Source organism: Ricinus communis, chromosome 3 (genome assembly GCF_019578655.1).
Source record: "Ricinus communis isolate WT05 ecotype wild-type chromosome 3, ASM1957865v1, whole genome shotgun sequence".
Taxonomy (NCBI): domain Eukaryota; kingdom Viridiplantae; phylum Streptophyta; class Magnoliopsida; order Malpighiales; family Euphorbiaceae; genus Ricinus; species Ricinus communis.
The window spans coordinates 1,436,652-1,463,979 of NC_063258.1; the positions used below are offsets into that span (position 1 = coordinate 1,436,652).

Below are 27,328 nucleotides of genomic sequence, written 5' to 3' on the forward strand. Positions count from 1 at the left end.
CTAGCCAAAAAAGCCCTACATTGTAACTAGTCCTATACGAGCTCAGATAGCCTATGTGAATGGCTAAAAGAGTATGGTGATTTATAATGAAGTCCTCATTTTCTTGAATGGAAGAATGTGTTAAAAAAAATTCGGATGAGTAAACTATTTGCTTGGTTAAGGCTGAAACTGGCAAAGGATTTAAAATAGGTGAAAAAGTTACACAATTAAGTTAAAATTATGTAAAAAAAAAAAAGAAATTTTAATTTTTTTTTTTTAAAAAGAAAGAAAAACGCTACAGTAATAAAGAAAAAAATTTAAAAAAAAATTGTGTATGGTAAAATTTTTTTCTTAAATATTCCAGAAAACTGCACTAGAAAAGTTAAAACTTTTTTATCACCGACCCGTCAGCAATTACGAATATTTAATATGTTACTTAATTTGTAAATTAATTTTTGTACAATTTTTTCTAATATCTGTTTCATGATTATGTGAAAGTCCAAAAAGGTCACTTCACATTTTGAAAATGGTAAGTCATTTCTTAAAAATGACTTAATTTTCTTAACCTAGGACAATATATTTTCCACTCACCAACTTTCTTGAATGCACCAAATGTGAAAAAGGCTTTCTTGGGAAATATATTTAGCGAAACAAAAGCAGCCTCCCGATGTCCGAAAAGAATCATGTGCAGTGACCAGAATCTGAGCTAAAACAGAAAGAAAAAAGAAAAAAAAGGGAAATAGCAGGACTTCCTTCAAAACTTTAGTCCTGAGTGAATGGCCACCACTCCCCCAACCAGGTTTTCATACTCCACCTTCTGAAACCCTGCATCTGCTATCATTGAAGCAAATTTATCCTGCATTGATCAATAATAATAAGCAATAAAATAAGCAGAAAATGACCAACATTAACCCCAACATAATTCCTAGTTGCCTAGTTAGTATTTACATACTAGCAAAAACAGAATCTGACAAGATAATTTCATCTAGACAGATAAATTTTACAGGATTTAACATTTTGGGGTTAAGAGAAAACAATATATTATAACGTTATGTTTAGTTAAAAGCTATTAAATTTATTAAATTCGTTTGTGAATTCAAAATTTATATGTTTCGAATAAAGTGAAAATTTAGAACTCTAAATATTTAAATTTGTGCGGAATTCATTACAGCTAAACTAAATTCTAATAAAATAAGTAAAATTTCTAAATAAATTATACATTAATTTATCAATATATTTTATAACATCAAAATATCTCTTTTAACTTTATTGTTTTTATTTTACTTTCTCTCTTATCTATTTTTCTCAAATGAAATAAATCATGAAGTAAATCTTTTGATGGATTTCAACCAAACATACCATTATCGCTGCACTACTTTCACTACCATCCCTAGAAATGTTCAAAAAGCATGTAGAAGTCTAAATTACCATTATACCAAATAATTTTACTAAGTAATCATAGATTGCAGAGTGCAAACAGCTATGTGAGGTAGCCCACTCAAGTTTGATAACTAAGCACTTCCCCATCTGCTCTCTCCATTTAGTTTCATCACACCATTTTGTAGAAAGGAACGTATAGATTAGATAACCAACAGCTAGCTATCTGGATTTTCTGATCGACTAATAATGATATTTAAATCCCATGTTGTTTAGTGTAATTTAGGGAGTTGTACAGTAATGGTTGGTTTGAGTAGGGCTGTAATCCAACCAAGCTGAACCGAACATCAACAAGTTTAGGCTTAATTTGTTTAATTCTGACAGGGGCTCGAGCTCGGGTAGTTAGAAAATAATTAGACTCATGAATAGCTCGAGCTCGGTTAGCAACTAGGTCGATTCGATGAATAGCTCGAACTCGTTTTGAATTTGATTCATTAAGTAGTTACACAACGAGAAAAGCTCGAATTTGAGCTCGTTAAGCATAATTTGAGCTAGAGCTCAGGCTCGTTAAACATTTTTCAATAATTAAGTTAATCAATAGCAACATCTAAAAATATGGCAAGGAATGATGAGAGTATCAAATTTAGTAAAAAAATAAAAAAAATTCAAATTTACAACAAAAATAATCAAAATCTGCATCTAAAAATATAGCAAAACATACAAAAAAAGAAATTTATTATTAAAGCAACATGAATAATAAAAGTAGAGACCAACGGTGCATACAAATTGCAAGAAGACCATACTAAACATATCACAAATCTACGTTAACTTAAAAGAGCATATAAACCAACCCCACAATTATATTTTTTTTAGTAGCACTCACCTCTTAATGAATAATATTTATAAATTCAAAATAAATTTTAAAATATAAATAGTCTGTGTGATATAATAAAATAACTAAAAGTTTTTCACAATAATATATTAACTTATAAAAATTACAGTCTTAAATTATTTTAGCTTAATTTTCAATTTGATTATTATTTATAAATATAAATGTAAATTCAATTTAATATTTTAATTAAATTAAAATTTTCTCAAAGAAACCCTATGATCCAATACCGATACTCCATTCTATTGATTTTAAAATTCAAGTTGGACAAATACAAGATATTTAAGAACTGAAAAGCATGAGATTGAAATTAACAAACGCTCTCGAACGAGCTTTTTTATCAATCTAACCTCCGAATAGCTCACGAGACGTTTGGTTCATTTACAGCCCTAGATTTAAGTAAAAGATACTCTGAGAAATTGTTGAAAAATAGGATACCATTCAGATCCAGCAGGAATATCACTGGAAGAGATTCTTTAGTTAATAATGTGTTTAAGTTACAATTAACTAGGAAGATAAATTTGATAAAAAGACTTCTGATGTTTTTCCATCACTGCACTTGTTTTACATGCAATGCTTGATTCGTGCTTCATTTTGCCAGAACATTTCTTATTAAAAATATCAATCCAAACAATCCATGGTTATCCTACAATAAATTTCCAACTTCTAATTCTAATAGCAAGTAAATAAAAATGCATTAGTTGCTATAATAATTATTATGAATTTTATTATAACAAATAAAATAACTGGATTAATGCTTAGGCATGCAGATGCTTCAACTATATTTTTTAAAGAAATTTGCAAAGGGACCAAAGTATCACCTGAGTTGGAAAACGACGTATACTCTCAACTAAGTATTGATAAGATCCTCGATCACCTGCAACTAGTTCTCCTAGGGCTGGAATGATTGAGAATGAATAGTAATCATACCTGCAAGAGAACCCGAAATAGAATAAGAGAACCCAGATGGGAAACTTTCAAAAGAAAGAAAAAAAAAGAGAGAGAGAGAGAAAATTTAAAATTAACAAAAGATGAAATACAGAATGCTAAGCTTCAGTCAGACTTAACGCTAGCTAAGCACGCCAGGACATGTAAACATAATTTAAAATTACAAGTCAAAGTTTCAAGCAAAGTAACTGGATAAACTTCATCAAGAATCTTCTGAAGTGATTCTAGTTCTATCATATTTGTAAGAAACCAGTTCTGGCACTTGCCATGCTCCCCAGTTCTGGCACTTCCCATGCACCACAGGTGCAGTATCAACAAATTATCTAAAAGATCGTGATGCCAAAAATCACTTGACTTTTCACAAATTTTCAATTTCTGTCTCTTTTTGACTTAACAGTTCTATCCTAGAGCATATACTTGGTACCTAGTAATGGTAAGAATCATGTCAAGAAATGTGCATCTACAATGCTTTCCCATTTTGGCACCAAAATTAACATTGAAGATAGAAAGAGCAGCATGCAAGCAAGCAAATGAGAAGAAGTTTTTGCTTTAATTCTAAATTAAATTAAGCAAAATGAGAAGTATCCTTTCAATTTTTGTTCTACAATTCTACAATAAAATGAAATGAATTGAGAAAGCAAAAGAATTGTAGAAGCCATGTACGTGAGAAAGAAATCCTACAGATACATGCATACCATCTCAAAACCGTATGGGTGCAAGAATTCAAGTCTACAATAAAATCCTTCAGATTCATGGTTGTTTATACCCCAGAAATGTATTATTCCATTGATGATTGATCATTCTTTCTATTTTTCTTGTTCAAATTTCTGAGGGAGGAATGGAAATGGAGGGACGATGGTGCTTAAACAAATAGGAAAGTTGAAAAGTAAATGAGGGCAAATTAGATCCACAGAGTCAAATTATATTCAATAGGCTGAGGCCTTTTAGGCTGCAGCAATAGCATTACTCTTTTATTTTTCTTCAACATTGTCTCTTCATTACTGTTTCTGATATGAAATGATATTATGGATGGCAACTGGTAGGTATTCTAGGTACCAGATCCTATCCAACCCTAATCGGAAGGGTACGGGTACAGTTTAATAGGATTCGAGGCAAGTATGAGTGGTAAAATTAATACCTGTGATGAGTGCAGGTAGTTTATGGTTTAAAATATTCTGGTACCTGTAACCCAAACCTGCTTTTAAAAATAAAGTAATGTTAATGTTATTAGTATGTATTTTTATTCCTTAGTTTTCTAGTTTATAGATTTTTATAATTTAGTTGAAATATAATAATTTATGATTTATTTGTATTTTTTTTTAATGTGTTGCATGATTATATTATTACTTTATCATATTAAAGTTTTTGACATCTACTATACTAGTACAAAAAACAAGTTGGTAAGCGGGTTTGGGATGGATGCGGGCAACAATGGTAGGATCCTAATAAAGTTTGGGCATGCATACGGGTAATAAATAATTAAACAGGTATGGGTATGGATATGAGTAGAGATGCAAAAAGGGAGCTAAAAAATTAAAGAGGTACGGGTACGAGTACGAGTATGGATGCAAAAAGAGCTAAATGGTAGGATATTCTACATGTTGGCATCCGTAGAGACATGGCTTTACATTAAAATAGCATTGTATAAAAAGTTCAGTCCACAATGTATAGCAGTAGATAGAAAAATTGCCAACAAATTTCTTTTCCTCGAATATATACTGATGTAATAAGAAAAATTAAACACATAAAGTTAAATTTATATGCAAGATTAGAAAACTATAAAATGGGCAAATGCAAACACAGGAAATCTGCTACTATTATTAAAAACAAAAACTACCATCAGCCAGTTTAGTTTTTAATATCGCCAAGGAAACTTACAATTCTTTGAACATCGGAATTTCCACATGGCTCAATTCAAGGCAAAGGAATCTTCCCCCTCTTTTCAATACCCTAAAAAACAAAAGCACAAAAGCTAGCATGATACTGTACCAACATAAATATATACAAAAATAAAGTTTCTGAAAACAAGAAAGTGGAAGACTGCAAAGCAAATAATTTACCAAATAATCATACAAAAGGTATCCTACATATATTTAACATTAATTATACTATTACCACAGTTACAATTAATGCAGGAAGTGCAGAGAAAATTTTGTTTGGGTTGTTATTAGGATTAATGTTTTAAAAGGCTCAAACATAATAGCCATGCCTGATTAGTTACAAAGGAAAAATTGAGCAAACAAGATATAGCTAGTTGACTACTAGCTTACTTGCAAAATGAAGAACTCTCATAGAATGAAGCCAAGAAAGCGTTGCAATTTCCAAGTTAAAAGTGAATCACACGATTGAAGAAACATAATAGCAAGAATTTCTCAGTAAGAAAAAAATGATGCAAGATTGTATGGATCAAGAAAATAGAGATTTAGAATTTAATTCTTTGATGGAATTAAGAATTTTCTTAGCCTGATCTTTCAATTTCCTATATATTATAGCATAGAAGGGTTGCTAAGAAATCTCTTCGTGCTCCACGCCACTTTAGACTTGCAATTGTCCTTTCTTAGTGAGGTAATTATGTACTGCCTTTATGCACCAGTTCGTTATGCAAATGCCAAGCTACGTTTTCTAATCTTACAATTCAATAGCAACCATTAGATTAAACTCAAAAAAATGCATTATTGACGAGACAAGGTCACATTCTCAGAGATTTAATAATGTTGCCATTCATAGCATCTCCTGCTACTAACTGCGGGTTTAAATCCTCAATCATCAAATGTTGATTAAGATGCTCAACTGATATTACAACTATTTCCAACTGTCATAGTTATTAAAGGCACAAGGCATATTAAGGCACAAAGGGGTTCAGGAGCCTAGGCGGAAGAACAAGCTCACACCCAGGAGACATGAGACACAAAAGAGAAGAAAATAAGAGAACTAAACTTCTGAAAGATATTAAAAAAATTTACAGACATATACATGTATACATATTCAATAATCCCTTGTTCATAAGCAAAAACCAAGTAATAAAAGCTAATGTTAAGGGATATGCAAGATTAACAATTAAACTTGGCACAAAAAGGTCATGGTAGAAATCAATAGTTTAACATGCCAAAACTAACAAAGTAACATGATAGAAAGATTTTTTGCATGTTGTAGGGGTGAGAGGGTTCTAGAAAAGGAAAAGAAAGAGGAAAAAATTGTGATAAGCAACAGAGGGTAGAACACCGAGAGGCAACAAAGCTAGAATGAGCTAAAGAAAGGTCATAGACCATTGTGTTTTTGGATTGGGCGGGTGAAAGAGTAGTGCAAATGAATAAAAGATAGAAAGAAAAAGAGGACCTGAAAGGAAAAAATTTAAGTGATGAAGAATAGACAAGTCAAAAAGAATAGAGAGATGATGGAGAGAAAAGAAGAGAAGCGAAACCTAGTTGTGTGATGTAAAATAACTTTAGCAGCGATATTTTCTCTCCCACATGTAGACTATTTACATCTGACATAAAGCAACATAGGACCTTGGTAAGCTTACTTAAATATTCAAACTAATGCTAAACATTTTGTGGATGAAGAAACAGTTAAAGAAAGTAGGAAAAGACAACTTAAAGTTAAGATGTCAAAGAGGCACAGACACGTGTTTGAAGCACTAGGGCTTGAGACTCGTGCACCTTGCGCCTCAAAATGTGCCTCTAACAAGTATGCTAATTATTGATCTCATACATTATTAAAAAAGGAAGCCAATACCACATATGTTTACTTTATCAAAAAAAATTGAAGTGCATCAGATCTGGCCAAAAAGTTAGTTTGTAAGTACAAACTATGCTTCATGTTTCCTTACTGAGATCAACTTTGTGCCATTGAAAAGGTTACTTTGCATGATCCTATTTTAGCTACATGATGAGGTGAAATCATAATGATTAAAGGCACAAAGGGTTCTGGATCCTAGGTGCAGCAGCTGCACACCATATAGCCATCAGGAGCAAAAAAATTAAAATTTTAAGAAAATTTTAAAATCAAAATCTAATGTTTGTAGAAAATTCAAGAAGTTAGTTATATACAAGCAGGAAAAAAAAAAAAAGTTAATAAGCATCAAACTATAGTTTACAGTTCTACCGCCAACATATCATTTTTTTGTGTGAAATTTTTTAAGCAATTTAATGAATAATTAAATAAATAGAGCTCGTATAACTCCAAAAGTCTTTTGGAGGTTTTCATTCATAAATACCTGTGCTCATATCAGTTCCTAAGCTAGTGACTTAAAGAGAATGATTTCTAGAATCTGTCTTTAATACCCAAAACGATTAACAGAGTCAGAATCAAGACAAGGGAAGGGAAGAGAGATACTAGCTTAAAGGAGAGCAATGACCCAAAACAAGGTGGAAGATAGATTTGAGGCAAGTGGAGGCCAGAAATAAAAGGATTGATCGCCAATGACCTTGGGAGTGGTGGTCCAGTCTGATTTACAGAGCTGTGGCAGGTCAACCCTAGATATTCAAAGATTGGGAAGTTTCAACTCTATTGGTCTTGATCTAATTACATCTTGATGATTTTCCGTAGAGGATACAGTATCTTCAAAAATGTTTAACAGCATGTCGGTGGTAAAAGTTAAAGAGGCAGGCCTTTCTTGTGCCTTACACCTGTAAAAAGACTTGTGCCTAAGCCCTAAAGTGCATGCCTAGTGGATATCGCTCACCTTTCTCCTGTAGAGGCCTAAGGGCAGTGCTTGTTGCACCTTGCACCTCAGGCACGACTTTAATAATAAGGGTGAAATTGAATACAGTAATGTCGCCTCGTCTCACAACTGAGTAAAATTAAGAAAAGCATGTGAGAAACCCACATGAAAGATAGAGGAAAAGACACAACTATGTGCAGAGAATAATTCCTCATCAGGAAGAAGGGTTCTTCACCAAATATTTCTATCAGCTTTATTTAAAGCAATTTAGTTACACAAAACAAGAAGCCAAGGAATTATATGAAATACCTATAAGCTTCAGCAAGAACTTTCTCGATATGGGTAACATTCCTAATTCCAAATGCTATTGTGTAACCATCCATTGAATCATCTGGAAAACTCAAGGCTTCAGCATCTCCCTCGACCCATACAAGGCACTTGTCTTCTCCAAAACCTATAAGCATCAATTAATGAAAAACAAGTAAGCAGACTCATGTGTACATTAGTACTATTTGACTAATTCTGAAATTAACTTCTTCAGCGATATTCTTACCTCTCTCTATGGCACGCTTTCTACCAACATTTAGCATGTTTGGGTTGATGTCACATACATAGATCTGAGTTTCTTCTTGTAAATGATCATTTAGGGGATCTCGAATTGCTCTATATCTAGTGCTGTTTACTGTCTCTAAGATCCTGAAAGCAATATCCCCTGCAAATTTAAGTGTTTCAAATTTCACCTGGGTTCTTTCAAGGATGGATGTGAAATCTAATCCTTAAATTTTCACTAACCTTGCATTTGTATTTATGATTCAGACATAAATTAGGACTAGAAATACAGAAATATAAATTCTAAGTTTAAAATTTGTAAATTTGAAAATTGATTGGTTCAATAACAAAAAAAAAATGATACCTTGAATTTTAACCCGAAAAATTTCAATCAACAAAACCCACAATGAAAGCAAAATGAAAATTCATGACAGCCCCATGATAACCAATGTAGTTGGGCACACTCTCAAGCTTAAGGCCTAATAGGCCTAGAGTATAGGGCCTCTACTATGATCAGGCAAGCAACCTAACCAAGGTGTATACCTTACTGCCTTGGCTCACGCCTTTTGCAAGGCCCAGTGCACAACAAGGCACACAATTGTTATATTCAGACTGCCAACTTGAATTCGTTTATCTATTTTGTGTTAAGTAATCTCAACTGTTAATTTAAGGTCGGATAATAGTTTGTGATATATCAAACAACCCAAAGTTGGAAACAAATAAAAAGAACAAGGACAAGGACTAGATATGTGTTGCAAAGTTAACATTTCCTTTTTTGGGTTAACCATAGGAGTACAGTATACATGATCACCAGGATCGTTTAGTTTGACAATCTATACTAGTTGAATCCAAAGTATAATTAAAAATGGAAAGTAAACATACAAACATATAAACCAATAAGTGGACAAACAACCAAATAAATAAACAACCCAACATCAGAAGGAATCGAACCTAGAACCTTTAGGTTACCACAATCTCAGCTTTAATTAAATTTTACCACCAGATCAAAGCCTTCATTGACGATGCTATCAGTTAAATCAATAGAAAAAAGGAAATAAAATGAGAGAATTCTATGAACCAATTGAAAAGAAATGAAAGCAATAGAAGATAAAGCTCCAAATAGAATTTCCACCTTCCCCTCTAACTAGGTCCTTCTTTATCAATCTCTTCATCCATCTCTAATCTTATACGCGGGACACTGTTTTCTCTTTTCCTTTTCATAGTCTCTTCTCTTCCTTTATCCACCTCTATTTTCTTCTTCCTTTAGCCTCTTTTTGTTCCTTCTGAATTTATTTTTTCTCTAGCTAAATTGAAAGAAAAACTTGAGTTTGTTTTCTTGTGCACATAATGGATTTTAATATCCTTTGTGTTCCACTATGTTTAATTTCTTCAGCCTTTTCCTTAGGACATAACCCATTCTAACTTTAGATATACAATTTCAAAAAAATTCATTAAAAAAACCACAAAAATGGAGTTTCTAATTTAAATTATATAAATAGAGATTTGGACTCGGGGAGAAAAAAGAAACAATTTCAATTAAGTTTTCAGAAGTATACCCGTAATTATACCTTTTCAATTTGTATTTCAGATTCACCATAGAGAAAATCTTCAATCAAATTTCACACTAGTAAATATCATCTCCATTTATAGATCTAGCCAATCAAAGAAATCCTACCTATTAGGAATCTCATTCAAGTAGTTAAACTCTTGATGCATAATTGCTCATTCTGTGTTTGGTCATCAATTCTTTCATGTCAAATCATCACTAAATCACTTTTCATAATGCAACTGAAGATCACTTTGTTGTGTTTGATTGTGGATAGCCTTTCAAAGGGAGGATTCCTTAAGGTTTAGATCAGAAGAAATCATATCTGGTTTTGGTTAAAAGTATGTACAGAAGTTTAAGAAAGAGCATTTTAGCTTGATATTCTTAGATATAACACCTGAGATCTGATCAACAACACTAAAATAAAGGACTCCTATTGCATAGCTGATCTTATTGAGAGCTCAATATGCTTGTGGAACATTATTTCATGAAAGTACAAACACATACATAAAAATGCGTGAAAATGAGCACAAGCATGCGTGCATGAAAAGAAACCTGAAAAGGAAACTATGAACTTTGACTCCTAAGCTAATTAAATTAGGATTACATAATGAAAGTGCAAGAATTTAGCATTTCCAATCTAAGGCCTATTGACAACTTCCAAAAACCATTTCCATAGATCAAAAGATTACCAGCACAGCCACACTTGCTAAAGTCAAAATGCATGATTAACATTTGGCAGAACATGAATAAAATAAATTAAAAAAGAAAAAATAAATAGTAATACTTCATAATAATCTAGTCCATGTAGGACTCTTTTTATTTTCCTCTTCAAAGAGCAAAATGCCAAACATTAATCTAAAAGGAAGTTTAAATTTTTAACCAATTAATCTTGCTTTTCTTTTATTAGAGTCCCGCATTAGTCTCAGGAGGAGAAAAAGATAACATTCTACTATTTTAAAGGAAGGAAAAAAAATTAATTACAGTATGAGGATGTGACAGAATGAGGATAACCCATTTAGTTTTCCTTGCTAGTATAAACAATCCAGGAAACTTTAGGTAGAACTATGCAACTCTTAATACACAATAACTTTCTTCCTTCCCCCAACTTCTGCAAGGTAGTCAGTTTGAGTGCAGTGCCAAAGCAAGTGCTAAAGAAGCAACTTCTAACAACTAAAGTGAAAACAGAAGTTTCATACTTAAGGCAACCTTCATCATTTGCAGAGCATAGATAAAGAGTGGGCTATCAGTCAGCTTTCTTAGCAGCTGTATGAATTTCCTCTCTACTAATGCATTTTATTTTACAGTAATTGAAAAAAAGATCCTCTTTAAAATTCCAAGTTCCCTTTTATTCATAGTCCTCAGCTGCCAAGTTTCTAGCATGTAAAGAACATTTACAAGATAGAACTACTGAGTAATGAATGCTTATATATGTAAAGAACTAAGCAGTTCTCAAGCTCCCAAGTCTCTAGCATGTAAACAACATGTACAACATAGAACTACTGGGTTAAGAATGCTTACCTGTCCCACCAGCCACATCAACATGCCTAATTCCAGGAAATGGATTTAGTTTGGAGACCAATCTGAAAAATGCAAAATAACATATGTTACATATGAAGGCAAAGTGTGCAGTCAATAACAAATTTAAACAATCACAAAATACATGATTAGCATGTGACCTGTCCTTCCATAATCTATGCAAGCCACCGCTCATCAAATCATTCATAAGATCGTAATTCGAGGCGACATTACTGAATACATTATTGACCATTCGGCTCTTTTCTTCTTCCTGTACTTCTTTAAATCCTGAAAGCAAACATGTTAATTAATATAACTCTGTCAGTCAATGTGAAACAATTTACTTCCAGTCAACATTAATACAGTGTTTAGAAATGCAAAGAACTGACTCAATACAATTGAATTCTATTTAGTCGATTATCATGTTTGGAAACATTTATAATTATTCAAATTTAGTTCTTCAAGGCATTTGAAGGGGTTTTGAAAGGAATAAAAGCATGCCATGGGTGACATGATTTTGCAACTAAATTCAATTGAATTGAATTCATCAATTCCAAACAAGGCATAAAAATTCTCAAAATTTATATAAGAAACAAGTCATGCATATTGTTTTTGTATATTGTTTGATTTTGAACTTAAATATAAACACCTAGAATTCAGTTGTTACCGTGATAATTTAATTGTAAGAAAGGAGGAGAACAAGTTACCAAAACTTGTAGCATGTGAATGTAATCGGGAAGTAGAAGAGAGCATGTGAAAGCATTTGCGACCTAATTTCGTGCTTGCCAACCTCATTGCTATGGTTTCTACAAACAATAATTATAGCCACAAATTAATACCCAAATAACAAAAAGACAAAATAAAACAAAAAGAAATAGATTCAGTTAATATCGAGTAGAAAACTATCATAAAAACTGAAGATTAGAGAATTTTAATAGAAAAATTCCGGTGAGGCAAATGATCGAACACCTTATGGACTAGAAAGAATCTGTAGCTAAATTTCCTTTATTTGTTAGAAGAAGAAATGAAAAGCAGAAAAACGAGAAGGAATGGATTCAAACAAAAAGGAAATTTGTCACTGATCAAACTATCCAACTGATTGAAAATAGTTTAGACTTTATGTAGGCACCATTATGGTTAATTGCTTGAATAGTTACCAAATTTTGTGTTTTGTTTCAGTTTTGATACTAAATTTCAATTTGTATCGTTTCCGTGCCTAAATTTCCATTCAAGTAAGAGAGACGCTACCCACTAAATTCAGGTAATTTTGTGCTGGAATTCGGAACTACATATGAGACACCACCTCATTTCCACGTCACCCTGTTGTAAGATTATTTTATTTATTTTATATCTAAAATTTTTATTTTATATTATATAAATTTAATTTATAAAAATTAAAATAAAATATAACTTTTACTTTTAACTTTATAATATCTCTATTTACATCTATATTAGTTATCTATAAAAATTATATAATATAATCTTATAAAATATATATTTATTATATATGAAAATTATAAAATAAATATGAAAAGTATTATCAACTTTAATTTTTACATCTATTTTATTATACTAATAAATTTTCATACATTTGTATAATTAATTATTTTTTAAAAAAATCATATTGTTAGAATTTGCTATTTATTTATTTTATTATTATTATTTTTTAATATAATATACATATAAATTGAAATTCTTTTAATTATTATATTTAACCAATAAGTTCTTAAACGTGTCATAAATTTTTATAATTATTTTTTATCATTTAAATTTATAATCTTTATTCTTTTACTATTTTTTATTTACTTTTATAAATATAAATAAATATTAAATAGAAAAATAATAAGATTTATTATTAATATATAGTAACTATGATAATTATCATACTTATTATAATTATTTTGTAAGAACATAATTGTCTTATATTTAATTAAGGCATAAATATTACCATATTCCTTATTAGCATTTAAGATCACATTTAATTTCTTATAAATATTATAGTTGACACTTTTATATAAATATATGTTATATGTCATTTTTTTCATCAAAAACAACGTGATATAGTTTTATAAGATTCTACCACATAAAATGTCATTGGAAAAATAAAGCCATATATATATATAGATTTCTAAAGACCCAAATATAATCAAATGGCTCATTGATATCAAAATTTTGGCATATATTTTTTTTTGGTACTAATATTTTAAATTTTTTTATTTTGGTATCAAAATTCTAATTTTTATTACAGGCGAGGTACCCATTGAGAATCCAATCAATTTTTAATGACATGGACGGTGGTGCTCTACATCAGCATTTCATCATTGTCCATATCACACCTGACTTTGAGTAAATTGCTTTGTTGATGCTAAAACTTTGCCGCTTATATCCAAGTAGTTTTAATTCTTCAATTTATTTTTTTTAGTACCACAACCATTATTTAGGTTTCAATTTATAATATCTATTAGGAGTCTGGTAATTTTTTATTTTTGTATTTATTAATGTCATATTTAGATGAACTTTTGGCTACCACATTAATAAAAAAAAAAATTAGAATCCCAATAGGTATTGATGTCACCAAAAATGCAAAATAACAACAGTGTGATTCATTTTAAATAGGGGGTTAAGAAATAATATTTAAGGGTTGTATTTATATTAGTTTTTCATTGGTGTTTTAGGTGGGTGTTTATAGAAAAAGTACTAATTATTTCCATATCTGGCATGGTCCTAAAGATCATAAATTCTAATTTTCAAGGGTAATGTTTTGAGATTTTATGAAATTTAAATAATACTGTAGCATCGATCTTCTTCCAATCAAATTGAAAGCGTACTAGACCTTCTCTTTTTTTTTATTCTAAAATTCAGTATCAACTAATCAAATACTAAAATAACAAATCGACTATATTTAAAAGCACATCAAAGCATCAAACTCATCGACTCAAATAACTAATTAACTAAGAAAAATAATAATCAAAACCAATCTCCCCACAAATGGAGGCAAACCATATAGATTACACAAAGTACAATGACCTAAACAAAATAACCAGAATAGTTAATACAAGAGCTAACGTTCTATTGACGATTTAACATTTGATACATAGGAGAAGTGAATGTCTAATTACAAAGTTAGAAGAGATTGATTTATCGGACAAAAGTGTGAAAGAAATCATTACCAGAACCAATATTTCTCAATGGTTAAAGCAACTACAATCGAGCTCAAATTCCAGATATAGCTTATAGAGGTCGGCGAGTACAATGATGACGTATGATCATGGTGGTGATGGTTGAGTTGATCGGAACCAAGTTAGCAGCAGTGAATCTAATTTCTTTTCCTTAGATCATGCCCAAGGCAAAATAATAGTATGGACATTTGGAGCACATCGAAATCTAGAGGTGTATAAAATTTGATAAATTTTGGTGGTGAACGGAAGGACTGAAGTGGTGGCGGTATGTGGAGAAAATGAGCAAGTCCTCAAGAGAGTTTTTTTTTTTTTTTTTTTTCCTTTTTTGCCTATTTACCAATTCATTTCACTAATTGGATAAAATTATTTATAAAATTTATAATTTAATTAATAATTAGAGTTATTTTTTATATTAAATTTAAGATTTAACTAAATTATGGACTCTAAATTCAAATGACGAAAATTTTTGGCTTTTACCTAAGTATAAAATCACCGAAATTTAATGAAAAGATAATTATAAAAAAAGTGTTAACTTGTTTGGATTTGATAATTAAATGTTTAAACTTTAAGACTTGTAATTTGGTGTATAAATCTAGTAAATATTTACTATTCAATGGTAGGTTACAAGTTATCTACATCAATTTCTTTTAAATGGTATGTAATCTTGTCAAATTTTAATAATAAAGTAATTTAACTTTTAAAAGTTATAATTCATTGTGTAAATTGAAAAAACTAAATACATAAATGCCATCTGAACTTATCTCATTTTTATAATCGACCCTCTAAACTCAATTTTGATTCAATTGGAACTTTTAATTTTATAAGTTGTTATTTTTAATCCATTCAATCACAAATATTATACGCATGTGCTTTATGCTATCTAAAAATGCGAAAGTTTAAATAAAATAATAATAATATATTTATAATATAAAATAATAATAATATAAAATAATTAAATAATATAAAATAAAAAATGTAAAACGATGAGTTTTAGTTCTTGAACAAAACTCACCGTATTTTTATCGTATATTAAACATCAATTACTGGTGTGGGTATCACCTATAAATATAAAAAGAAGTCTTTGGTGATAAGAAAGCTAAAGAATTACAACGGTTTATTTTAGTCATTTGAAAGATATATTTTTATTTTATTTAATAAGATTAATAAAATAATTTTGATGTATAATAAATAATACATTAAAACTAGTAAAACACACTTTTCACCGGGGATTAATCCAACACGTTTAACTTCCTTTTATGAAGGGTTTAAATATAATTACTCATGAAGTTCATATGCCAAATTGAATAAAAGTTAAGTTTAAATGGCCAATTATAAAAACAAGATAAGTTTAAAAGTTCAATTATATATGTCGCCAATTAAAAATTATTAATATTTGAGTGTGTGAAACTAGTCATTATATAAAAAAGATTTAATGTAGACAAATCAAACCCTATTATATTTTCATAATGAAAGATAATATTTACATGTAGGAGGCAGTGGTGGAGCCAAAAATAAATTTAGGGGGGACGAGGCTAAAGTTCACAATAAAACTAAATTTAACCATATAGATTATAAAAATAAAAATAAAAAAAAAAAACTTATAAATTCAAATAAATTAATGTTACTTCCAAGTACCTAAATATTTCACTTTTTTCTTATATGTAAATTGAGCTTTGCATTCTTTCATCGAGATAAAGTCATCTAGGATTGATTCAGTACTAAAATTTGTAGTAATGTCCTTTTTATTGTACACAGTGAAACAATCATTCAAGAAATTATCTTTCATTTTGTTGTGGAGCTTTGTCTTAACTATCTTCATAGTTGAAAATGTATGTTTTGAAGTTGCTGCAAATACAAGAAGAGTAAGAACAAGTCTAACTAAACCTGTCAATGAGAGGATAAATCGATGATTTTCTTGACTTTACCAAGCCTCGACAAAACTTATGAATATTAGATAATTTCTGCAACTCGGGATGATTTGGAATATCAATGTCAAATGTTGAAGTTCTATTCTTAGACATACCAACTCTTGCTTCATGAAATCATCAGGATAAAACTTCTATGCAAGTTTGCAAATAACAATCTTTCAGCAATGTAAATCCATCTCTAGGATCCAATGCAGTGCTTAGAATGAGCAATTCTACAATATGTTCATCAAATCTATTTTTCAATTCTTGCAATTGATAATCAATTGTTGCCATAAATAAATCAACTCAAAAATAATGTTCTACACTAATTTCATTTGGCAATTTTGAGATCTACCACGTCTTTCCACATATCGAGCATTTAAATCTGAAATATCAATTTGATGATGCTCACCAAAATGTCTAACTTTAACTAAGAAGGCAACCCATCTAAAATCTTAAAATTTACGGAATAAACTTTTTGTGTTTGATATAAGATGCATGGCTTTCAAAATATCTTTAAGATTTTCTTTGCAAGGCTAAACAAAAGATACTAGTTTCTAAAGTTTCCTTCATAAGATGCAAAAGATAATAACTATTTCAAAGCAAAAATCTGAATCTCCACGTTGAGAGTATAAAGCTCATTTCTTTGCAATGTTATTTAAAACAACATAAGTTATATTGAACATCTTTAATATACTAGAAATGAGAACCCCAATGAGTATCTCTAACTCACTTCAAACTGTAAACTTAATTAAGTCCCCTTTCAGATTTAAGTTCATCATTATCAATCTTATAGGAAATCTCAACATTATAAGCTTCCTTTAGTTCATCGTTACGTTTATTAGATGCAGTAACGATATTAATAATGAAACTTAAGTTGGAGAAAAATTGATGAATAGAAGATACCTCTTAAGAAGTTGCAATTAAAGCAAGTTGGAGACAATGTGCTGAGCAATGGATGAAATAAGCATATAAAACCTCCTTACAAGATTGCAAACCATTCCATTCATCTCTCATATTACTAGCTTCATCATATCCTTATCCACGAATGTTATGAATGACCAAATTATGATTAGAGAGTATGCAAAAAATACCTTCCTTCAGCATCAAAGCCATAATATCACATAGATGAACAAGACCAAAAAAGAGGTCACAAATGAATCCTTACTTATCCACAAATCTTAAAACAAGAGCCAGTTGCTCTATTTTGGACTCATAACGGGCTCCATTTATTATAATGCAAAATTTTGAGTCTCTAATTTCCAGGCAAATTTCTTTCTTAACTTTGTTGGAAATTATATAAAGAATCTTTTTTTTTTTTGAATTTCAGGAGATGTATTAGAGGCATTTGATGGAGCTCTTTGTCTTAAACAACATTTGTAACCTATTTTCAACATAAATAGAGTTTCATTATTAGAAGCTAATAATGAATAAGTATAAAATAAATAAAAAGAGTTCAGCTTTAAATATAGAGATTTACCTTTCCATTATAATAAGCTAATAACTTAATGAGTTGATAAATACTATTCGTTGATTTTTCACTTTCATCATGTCCTCGGAAGGCACAAGCTTGAAAAGCAAGCCATCGAACCACATCAATTGACACTTAAAATCTCAAGTGATTACTCCCAACTTGTTCATAAGTATATTTCTCAAGAAATTTTTTAATATTTATAGAAGCATGTATTAAATCACTACATGATTTTATAGCATTTTTGTGACATGAGTTATGATTTTTTCCTAAGTGGTGCAAGAAAGCACAGTTTTCTCCATTATTGACTTTCTCCCAATTCTTGAAGTCATCAACAATAAATTTATTTAACTCAATCCGTCTATTTGACTTACTAAATAGATAACAAGGAAGACAAAAGACAATATTGATTGTTAGGGAATATTCTAGCCAAGATGGAAACAATTCAAACTAAAAGTTGCAAAAATAATGAAGATGTTGTATCTTTGAACTAAATAAATGATGAGCTTAACTTAATGTGGCCCTTCTTTGAGATAAACTCGACGAATTTCACCTTGTTGATTGATAAGATACTTCCAAATTAGAGGATGTTTTCTAGAATCACGCTCCGAAGAAGCAATGTCAATTTCTTCAACATCAACTCGTTGAACCCTGTTAGGAGAATCATGTACTAAATTTTCAGAGTTTGGAACTAATGGTTGACTATTTTCCCTACTTTCTTGATTATGAATATTTTTTTCTTTTAAAAAATGCATCAATTGTCATTATTTACCCATTTGAACACTATTTTAGACCTGGAATAAAGTAGAATTCACAAATCAGCATAATCAAATAAAAAATTAAACAATATCATTATTATAATCAATTAACAATTAGCAAACTAATAAAATTATATAGTAAAAAATGGAGAAAAAAAATATTACTCTACAGCTCCACCATAAACCTTAGTTACTGTACATAGTCTAATAATCTAGTGTATTTTTTAATTATTAGTATTAACAGAAAGTTAAAAAAATTAAGGATCTAGGAGAATGAAGAACAAGAATAAAAGAGATCTAACTGAAATACTTGAAATTTTAAAAAGAAAATTAAACTCTTCTTCTTCTTCTTTCCATTTAAGTTTTAAAGGTGTAAACTTTTCCTATATAGAGTTTCTAAATTTTTTGTATTTGGGGTTTTTTTAAACTTTTCCTATTTAGAGTCTAAAAAGAGAAAATTTTCTTGAGAAGTTGTCTAACTTTATTTTGAGGAGTTATCTAACTTTTAAATAAAACAAGTTTAAATTAGAACATATTAGTCCAGCTCTATTATAGAAAAAAAGCTCAACTCTAATAAAGCCCAAAACAAGTCCAAATAAAAAACAAATTAGGAAGAACCACTACAATAAGCTCAAAAAAAAATTTCCATCTTAGGGGGGCTATAGCCCCCTTCAGCCCTCCTTCCTCTGCCACTATTATAGGAGGGTAAATCTTTTATTTAAACAATAAAAAATTATAAAAATAGATAGAAATATATAAATAAAATATTATATAAATCATAAGCAGAAGTATTAGTACAACATTATAGTCAAGATTATTGATTAGATGTTATGTTTGTAGTGATAAGTTGAAATAAGGTGTTATCCCCTTTTTTTCGTCCCCATGCCCCTAAGATGTTTTAATTCAGTTCATTTTAGTAACCGAATTAACTGATGCATACCCTACCGGTCTACAAAAGGCATAGTTAGGAAAATATTCCCCTACACGTCTATATACAATTATTCTTTTTTTACTCAAGTTAAAAACCTATTGTCTGGAGTGCAGTCATAATGGCTGGAAAAATGAAGGGCAATTATAAATAGTTGGACTGCAAATATATCCCTCCTTTTAAAAATTCATATATCATAAAATCATCCATAGTTGATCACTGAGATATTATAGGATCTAGGGCAACCAAACTTTTGATGCTTACAAAATGTTTCTGATTTTTTTTTTTTTTTTCTTTCTTTTTGTGTGTGCAAGTGCAAACATCATTTGAAAGCAATAAGAAAAAAGAAGAACTAAAGGACTTCTGCAATGAGTTTTTCAGTAAGAGCTTTTGAAAGTCCCATCACTGTATCTGCACTCCCCACCTGCAAATAATGAAATTTGTTCCTTTGTGAGAAGAGTTAGAAGGGAAATTTAAAATTCTGGAGTCTGTAGGAAAAAACAAATGATTATCTTGCAACTTTGCAAGTTAACAGGCCACTTCAGCCTTTTGTATTGGACCAGATAGAGCAAAACAAATTAGGCAGGCAATGGGATCTAACCATGCAACCAATTATCAATATAAAGGGTGTTGAACTAGATACTAGATCAGCTAAACTACAACTTTATTCTGAACTAGGCTGACCTATATGTCTACAGAAAAAAGGAAAGATTAAGAATGAGGTAGAATGTGGTAAAATGAAGACAACCACTTAAATGGCAACTGCATGGGATTAAGTGGGCTGTGCATAATTTAGAGGGGAAAAGAGAGTTACCACTGCTTCAACATAGGGTGATGTTAGTGGGTGCTCCAGCATCAGTCCTCCGGCAACATTGAATGTCACTCTCTCTTCAATCTGAGAAGAGCTCTCCGCCAAAAGAGAAACTTATCAATGAGAAGAGCTCTCCACCAAAAGAGAAACTTATCAATGATAGTATATAGGTGATACTGAGTATTTGTAAATTTACCAGATTATCGATGATCTCGTCTGGTATATCATGGAAGTAAACCTGCACCACCAAAATCAATATTGTTGTTCAAATATGCATCTCATGGTCATGATCTCATATGGAAGAGAATAATCAACACAAAATACAGAAAAATCCAACTCTATGAAAAGTAAATCTAATCAGAATCAATCTAATATAACATTCTTCTGGATTAACACCTAAAAAACTAGAGGCATTGGAGAAAAATAACTGTTGATGACCAAAATCTTGTATTTGACTACACATGGATTAGAAAATTTTAAATCTATACAAGGTAACAAGTAGAGAAACTCCATTTGCATATCTCATAGTGCATTACGGAAATGAAAATCAGAGTGTGATTCAACAAGGCTCAAACCAGTAACATGGATCTACATTAACTAAACTTGCTCAAAAAAGGGAAGATCATATAGCAAAACTAGCAGTTCAAACAAAGAAAAAAGACAAAAGTAGTAGCTTTGTTAAGCTATACGGAATACTTGACCATTTATTTCCATGAATAAGATTCCTTTGAGGTTTGTCCTAAACTAGAGTTGCAATTCACCCTAATACATGGAATAAAACAGGAATGTAACATGCTCTTGGCTAGAAATCTTGTATGTTGGCTTCTTTGAATTTATTAGTGAGAATTTCTTTACTATATTTTATTCCAAAATGCTTTATTTTGAGCTATGAGATGGGTCTATTATTTCGATTTATTACTTGGTTTGTTACTAAATTTATTGAATATTGAAATTGAATTTAGATACGCATAAAAAAGAAAATTATCCAGATATCAAGTAAAGAAATACATATAAATATCATATAATAAAAAGATATAAAAATAACCATAAAGGTTTCTAAGTTTAAATTATATCATACAAGTTTCAAATATAAGTCCTACATAATAACTACTTCCGATGCCACAAGAAGAATTACGGAGAAGGACAAATAGAAGCAGTAACAAAATTATCTAAGATTTGTGTGATTGAGTTCATTTTTTACAAAAGGTCATATGCGTTTCGGAACATTAACTTCAAAGTACCCCATATCTATGATCCGGACCAGAATCAAATCATCTGATCCAGTACCAAGGTGTATTGCTAAGGCCTAGGTGTATTGCATTTCTAGTAACACTTCACGAACCCTGGATTAGGCAGGCTCATAATCCAGTAAAATCTGCGTAAAATACTAGAACAAGAAAATTGTACCTCTGCCCTCTCCCATGCTCCTTTCCTTTTTCCTGTAGCAAGGTTAGTTACTAGCACAGATCCTACAACAGCTGCATGACTGCCAGAATAGCCTGCAACCAGTAAGCAAATGACCATTGAACCAGTTTGTATCTTGTAACTAAAGGGGGAGTAGAATAAAATCATTTCAGCCAACCTTTGATGAAATATCGCGCTTCTTCCTTGCTTGTTGGCTTTTCTCTCACCATCCCTTTATACACCACTACCTAAAAATCAGTGAGAATTAGCAGTAACAGAAAAAACCTTAATTAATGTTACTTGCCAACAAACAAATAATCAACAACAGCGATGTTGATTTGTAATATTTGTGCAGTAAGTTTTAACATCTCTTATTAATGCCAAATGACAAGAACAAGCTCATGACCTTTGCACAGTTTTTCAATTTTGTGCAATCCTTTTTATTTTATCAATTGTGCCTATAAATTCTTAAAGTTGGTAACATTTGTAGTCAATTTAGAAAAGGAATGCCAAGTGTACACATGAAGCCTATGTAATAAATATTCTTTTTTTTATTTATATTTTTTGAAAGGAAGAAACTTTTGTATTTGCAAGCCAGAGAAACAAAAATAAAGTAAAAAGAAAAGCATTTTTTTGGAAACGAGTGCCAAGTGTACACATGCCTATGTAGTAACATCAATTCAATAGACCAAAAGAAATGCTTTTCTTTTTACTTTATTTTTGTTTCTCTGGCTTGCAAATACAAGAGTTTCTTCCTTTCAAAAAATATAATTAAAAAAATTGGTCCAAGTGCTCAATAAAAGAAATAAATAAAATTAATATTTTGAAAAGGAAAAAGAAATATTAAGATAATATTTTGTATCATGGAGATTGGAGAGATATTAAAAGAACAAGGACAACACCAAATGAGCTTCCTACATTTGCATTACCAACATTCCATGTGTACAGTACTACGCTCCTTCACTAAATTACTCACAATCATTATCAGCGTAAAAGTTATAACAAAAGTAGAAAAAGGCAATAAAGTTTAAATCTTCTTTGGTCATTTTCCTGTTAATTGATTGGAGTCCACTTGTAAACAACAAAAAGGAGAGTATTCAAAAGCTATGAATTAAAATCCAAAAATGCAAACCAAAAGAGCCAGGAAGGAACTCAGAATGTGCATGTTGACCATGAATATTACAAATTCTTGAATTTTTGTCTTGTTTCTCATGCCATTTATGCACCCCACCCCACCCCAAGAAAAGAAGCAATTCCTAGACAGGTAGATTGGACTGTGAGAAATAAACTGAGAACTTATCAATCTTTTCAAAATATATCGCATATGAGTAAAAAAGCAATTGATTAAAGTATGACTATATTAATAGAAGTAATCACAAGTCATGATATTTAGATAAATAGATCAGCAGCAAAGAACATGGCTTTCATTGACCTGTTTCAGAAGAACAGAGTTCAATTGGTTCATCTATGAGGTAACTGAGGCTATATGTTATGATTTTAAATTACAAAAATTGGGTCAACTCGGAAGCCACTCTACCAAGCTCTTTTAGTGATGCAGAATAAGAAAAAAGAAGTCCAAGAGTATTGAAAATCTAACCTTTCATTTGATTTCAAAGTTTTTCTCAAGAGATTTAACTATTTGAGAGTTCTAATGGAGTTTCTTTATATGCATAATGTAATGGTTTAAATAACAATTACGGTCGTGATTGTGGTCGCAGTTGTCTGTAATGGAAATGGGCCTGTAACAGCCATAACATAACAGTACCAGACTACCGCTATGCAAATCTTTTTGTAAAACTGCAAAATACATAGAATTAATGGACTTTAAAAGAGTTCACTGGAATTAAGAAATACAACTATCTATGAGCATAAATTCATTAAAAAATAAAAAACAAAAAATAAAAAGGATGTATAGTCCATAGTTTTAAGTCAACATTGTATATAACTAAAACAATTAGCATAAAACACAATAGATATTTAAGAATCATATATTTTTTTGGTAAAAGAATCATATACTGAACATACTATGACCACCAAAAAGAGAGTGTCTAGGAGGGCCTTTGAGTCTCTTCTTGGCTTTGAATTTAAAAGCTTGATCTTTTATATGCTTGTGTACCGTAGGTACTTTTAAAAGTGTTTCAAAAGTTTATGGATATCAATAGATCTACCTAATGAATGTTATTAATCTATGTCAAGAAAAAAAAAATTATAAACTACCCTTTTAAGAGTATAATGCAATTATTAAGCCAAATATAAGCACAAGGAAGAGACAGTGAAATACAACTTACTTCCTAAAAGAAATTCAGTATATACCCTTGATTTTTTCATTTAATTGAGTCCAAACTTGCCACTAATTCATGTTAAAACCCCAAGATTTTTGGCAACAGACCTATATGTATGTATTCAAGAAAAAGCAAGTTACAATTGGAAATAACAAGATAGAATTAGGACCTACTGTGTCAGCTGTAATCAACAAGGTTGCATGAGTATCCTCTTCCAATTTACCCATGTTTCGGAGCCTTGCTACAATGGCATCTGCCTAGGAATAAAACAAATTAATACAGAAAAAGTAGGAAAATATGTTAGTGAAATAATAATGGGCCACGAGTTCAATAGCGCGCACACTAAAATATTCTCAAACATAGTTACACCCCATAATCAGCTTATCCATGGAGTGAAAAAGCAAAGAAATTAAATTATTACGTAAAAAGAGTTGGGCTTTTTCTTCCATCAAGAAACTATGATTTCTATAAGAAAAATGCACAAATTCTATGCTGTAAGTTCAAAAGTAAAACAAAAATTTTGGCCAAATGATCATGATTGGCTAAGTTGCAAATTATGTACCTCTTTCAAGGCCATTTATTAGTTACAAGTTTAGATTTAAAAGTAAGAAAGGAATCACTGGCATAGAAGTCAAACCTTTGCCTGAGCCAAAGCCATAACCAATTCCTCCGGCGTGTCTTTCCTTATGCTCTTTTCATCTATATCTGCAGTCTAAACTGAAATATCCATTAGACTTTCTAAGTCATATGATCATATCAAAAGCATCTAAAAGGGGACAGACACAGCACAAACTTGGGATATTTTCTTTTCTTTCAAAGTTAACAAACTCTTTCGCAACAATGGCGCACACACACTTACAGACACAATGGAATCGAGCTACGTATGAATATACCATGATTGAGAACTCATAACCCATCTCGGACAGAATCCGCTTCCTTGCCATGGATGATGAACCCAATATTATCTGTCACTAATACACAGTCAACCAGAAGAGCAGCTAGGAAAAGAAAAGGTTTTGAATATTAACATAACAAACTGCTGACCAGTGCCATTGTGAAATCCAATTTTTAACAAAGAAATCCAAAACTCCATAATATCAATTAAATTCTAGAAGCGCTTGTTAACAAAGAAATTCAAAACTCCATAATATCATCTAAATTCTAGAAGCGCCATTATGCTTTTATATGCTATTCCCAGAGAAGCACTTGGTAGTGCTATGAAATGACAAGATTGTCTCTTAACTCCCTCAATCAAACAATTCTCAGTTGCAAAAGAAAACATATAAAGGACAAGGCTTCAAGAGATTGCACATTTGCACTGAATCATGAGAACAGCAATTTATCAAGTTCCTAACCTTCATAGTCTCAAAATTTACATGATTGTGTTCAGAAGAGCCTTGAGTATGAATAGAATCTGTACTCCCGTATCTGCACTGTAGATTTGCAACCTTATATGCAAGGTGTAACAACTGGAATAAATAAATCAAGCAACATGCTTAATACATCAGCAATTTAATCCGTCAATGTCTAAAATAGCACTTGTAACAGTTAAAAAATATCAAATCATTAACAATAACAAAATGGGTAAGGAAATCTCAAAACCTCATCAAATGACTTATATAAATAAATGACAGAAAAAAAAAGGGCAGATGCAACTTTATACACTATGCACCAAACCTTAAATGAGGATTTGCACATGCCCATTTCTCTCTCTTTCAAGCTCCACTTACTTACAATCGCTACAGAAACAATACGTGGTCTTAACATAGTTGTCAAAGAAGTGAGACCCATCATGTCGCACAAAAGTTTAGGTGCACGCACAGCTGAATAGCAAGAAATGAATATTTGTTGTCATATAAATATAATAAGTAAACAAAATGAAAGCATCACAAAACTACTCAAAACTGAAAAATGAGATTACTACTTCTTGGTAGTGGAATTTGAATGAGTAAAGGGAACAGCGGTAGCAATTTGTCCACTCAAATAACAATCAGTCCCATCTGGGTTCAAATACACAGCTCTTACATAAAGTAACCATTCTTTAAACCAAAAACAAAGCAAGAACTCATTTTAGCGAATAGTTCTCGGAGTTCTAAAATCATACCTCGACGTCTGAAATGTCGCCGGTCAGAAGTGCGGTGACCAACTGTCAAGCGACTGTATCAACAGCAAACAAAGTATATCTTTTCTTGTTGGTAGGACAAGAAAGGAGCCTTTTGCGGCTGGTTACTACTTGGGTCAATTCTCCTAAATCTAATCTCTTATCATTGATTTGTTTGTGTTCCAAATGGAAAAACCGGATTTACTTCCTTTTTTAGTTTTGGCAAAATCGACTACTATTACTTTATGTTTATTTGAAATTTAGTTTATACAGAAAATAAAATAGAAATAATAATTTTTTTTTTTTTAAGAAAAAGATATTTCATTTATTAGACAAAACAGCCTCCTTGAAAAGGATAGGCTCAATACAACTAGAAACACTAGCCCAAGTAGAAAAACTAGTATAAAAACATGATTCTCTTACTAAAACATGAGTAACCATGTTAGCTTGTCTTTGAACGAAATACACACTAAAATTATGTCCACATAAAAGAAGATCAACACACACAGCAACGATGACTTCAAAGTCAGACCAGTCTCCTTTGGAATTGTTACTTAGAGCCTAGCGAAGCAATTCCCTAAAGGCAACTGTCTCAACAGCTCGTACCTCAAACTATTCGGAAACGGCATGAGCCATGCACTGTACCATTTTGCTTAAAAAATCTCTAACCACCGCCACCATACCTACTCTAGAGCTAGATGGGGTAAAAGGTCCGTTGGTACCAATCCTTTGGTACATGTTTCCAATTGGTACCAGTTCTTTGATTTTTTTCTTTTTGGTATCATAACATCAATTTCCATTTCAGGCCAAAGTACCAATTGGGATTCTGGCCAATTTTTTATGCTGCGGCAGTCGAAGCTCCACATAGTCATGCCACTAGGATGACACATCATTGGCAATTTATTTAATCTAAATCCTAGTCAGACCTCTATCCACGTGTAAGAACCCTATTCCTACCTCTTTCTCTAAATTCCTAATGCATAACTTGTCCCATTTTTAATATAAAATCGATTTTTAT

The 27,328-nt window shown here is 31.0% G+C and overlaps 2 protein-coding genes across 3 annotated transcripts; both read right to left on the minus strand.

The window, feature by feature from the left end:
* Window positions 1-594: 594 nt before the first annotated feature.
* LOC8279556 (2-methoxy-6-polyprenyl-1,4-benzoquinol methylase, mitochondrial) lies at window positions 595-12,731 on the minus strand. Of its 2 annotated transcripts, none has more exons than XM_015724502.3 (9): window positions 12,627-12,731; window positions 12,177-12,275; window positions 11,631-11,757; window positions 11,473-11,534; window positions 8,410-8,568; window positions 8,166-8,310; window positions 5,072-5,143; window positions 3,067-3,175; window positions 595-835 (listed from the first exon to the last, which is right to left on the minus strand). In XM_015724502.3, the coding sequence occupies exons 2-9, from the start codon at window positions 12,262-12,264 to the stop codon at window positions 734-736; spliced, it is 864 nt and encodes a 287-aa protein (XP_015579988.1). In that variant the 5' UTR covers window positions 12,265-12,275; window positions 12,627-12,731; the 3' UTR covers window positions 595-733. The 2 variants fall into 2 exon arrangements, with proteins under 2 accessions (XP_015579988.1, XP_002527712.1); XM_002527666.3 differs by having other exon boundaries at window positions 12,439-12,633.
* A 2,818-nt stretch (window positions 12,732-15,549) lies between these two features.
* On the minus strand, window positions 15,550-26,707 carry LOC8279555 (7-methyl-GTP pyrophosphatase). The gene is made up of 13 exons (XM_015724495.3): window positions 26,314-26,707; window positions 26,134-26,209; window positions 25,887-26,032; window positions 25,565-25,678; window positions 25,103-25,174; window positions 24,847-24,921; window positions 24,383-24,466; window positions 22,106-22,175; window positions 21,931-22,022; window positions 20,720-20,761; window positions 20,527-20,607; window positions 20,061-20,136; window positions 15,550-15,732 (listed from the first exon to the last, which is right to left on the minus strand). Exons 3-12 carry the CDS (start codon window positions 26,001-26,003, stop codon window positions 20,065-20,067), a joined length of 819 nt encoding a protein of 272 aa, XP_015579981.2. The 5' UTR covers window positions 26,004-26,032; window positions 26,134-26,209; window positions 26,314-26,707; the 3' UTR covers window positions 15,550-15,732; window positions 20,061-20,064.
* Between the last annotated feature and the right edge of the window lie 621 nt (window positions 26,708-27,328).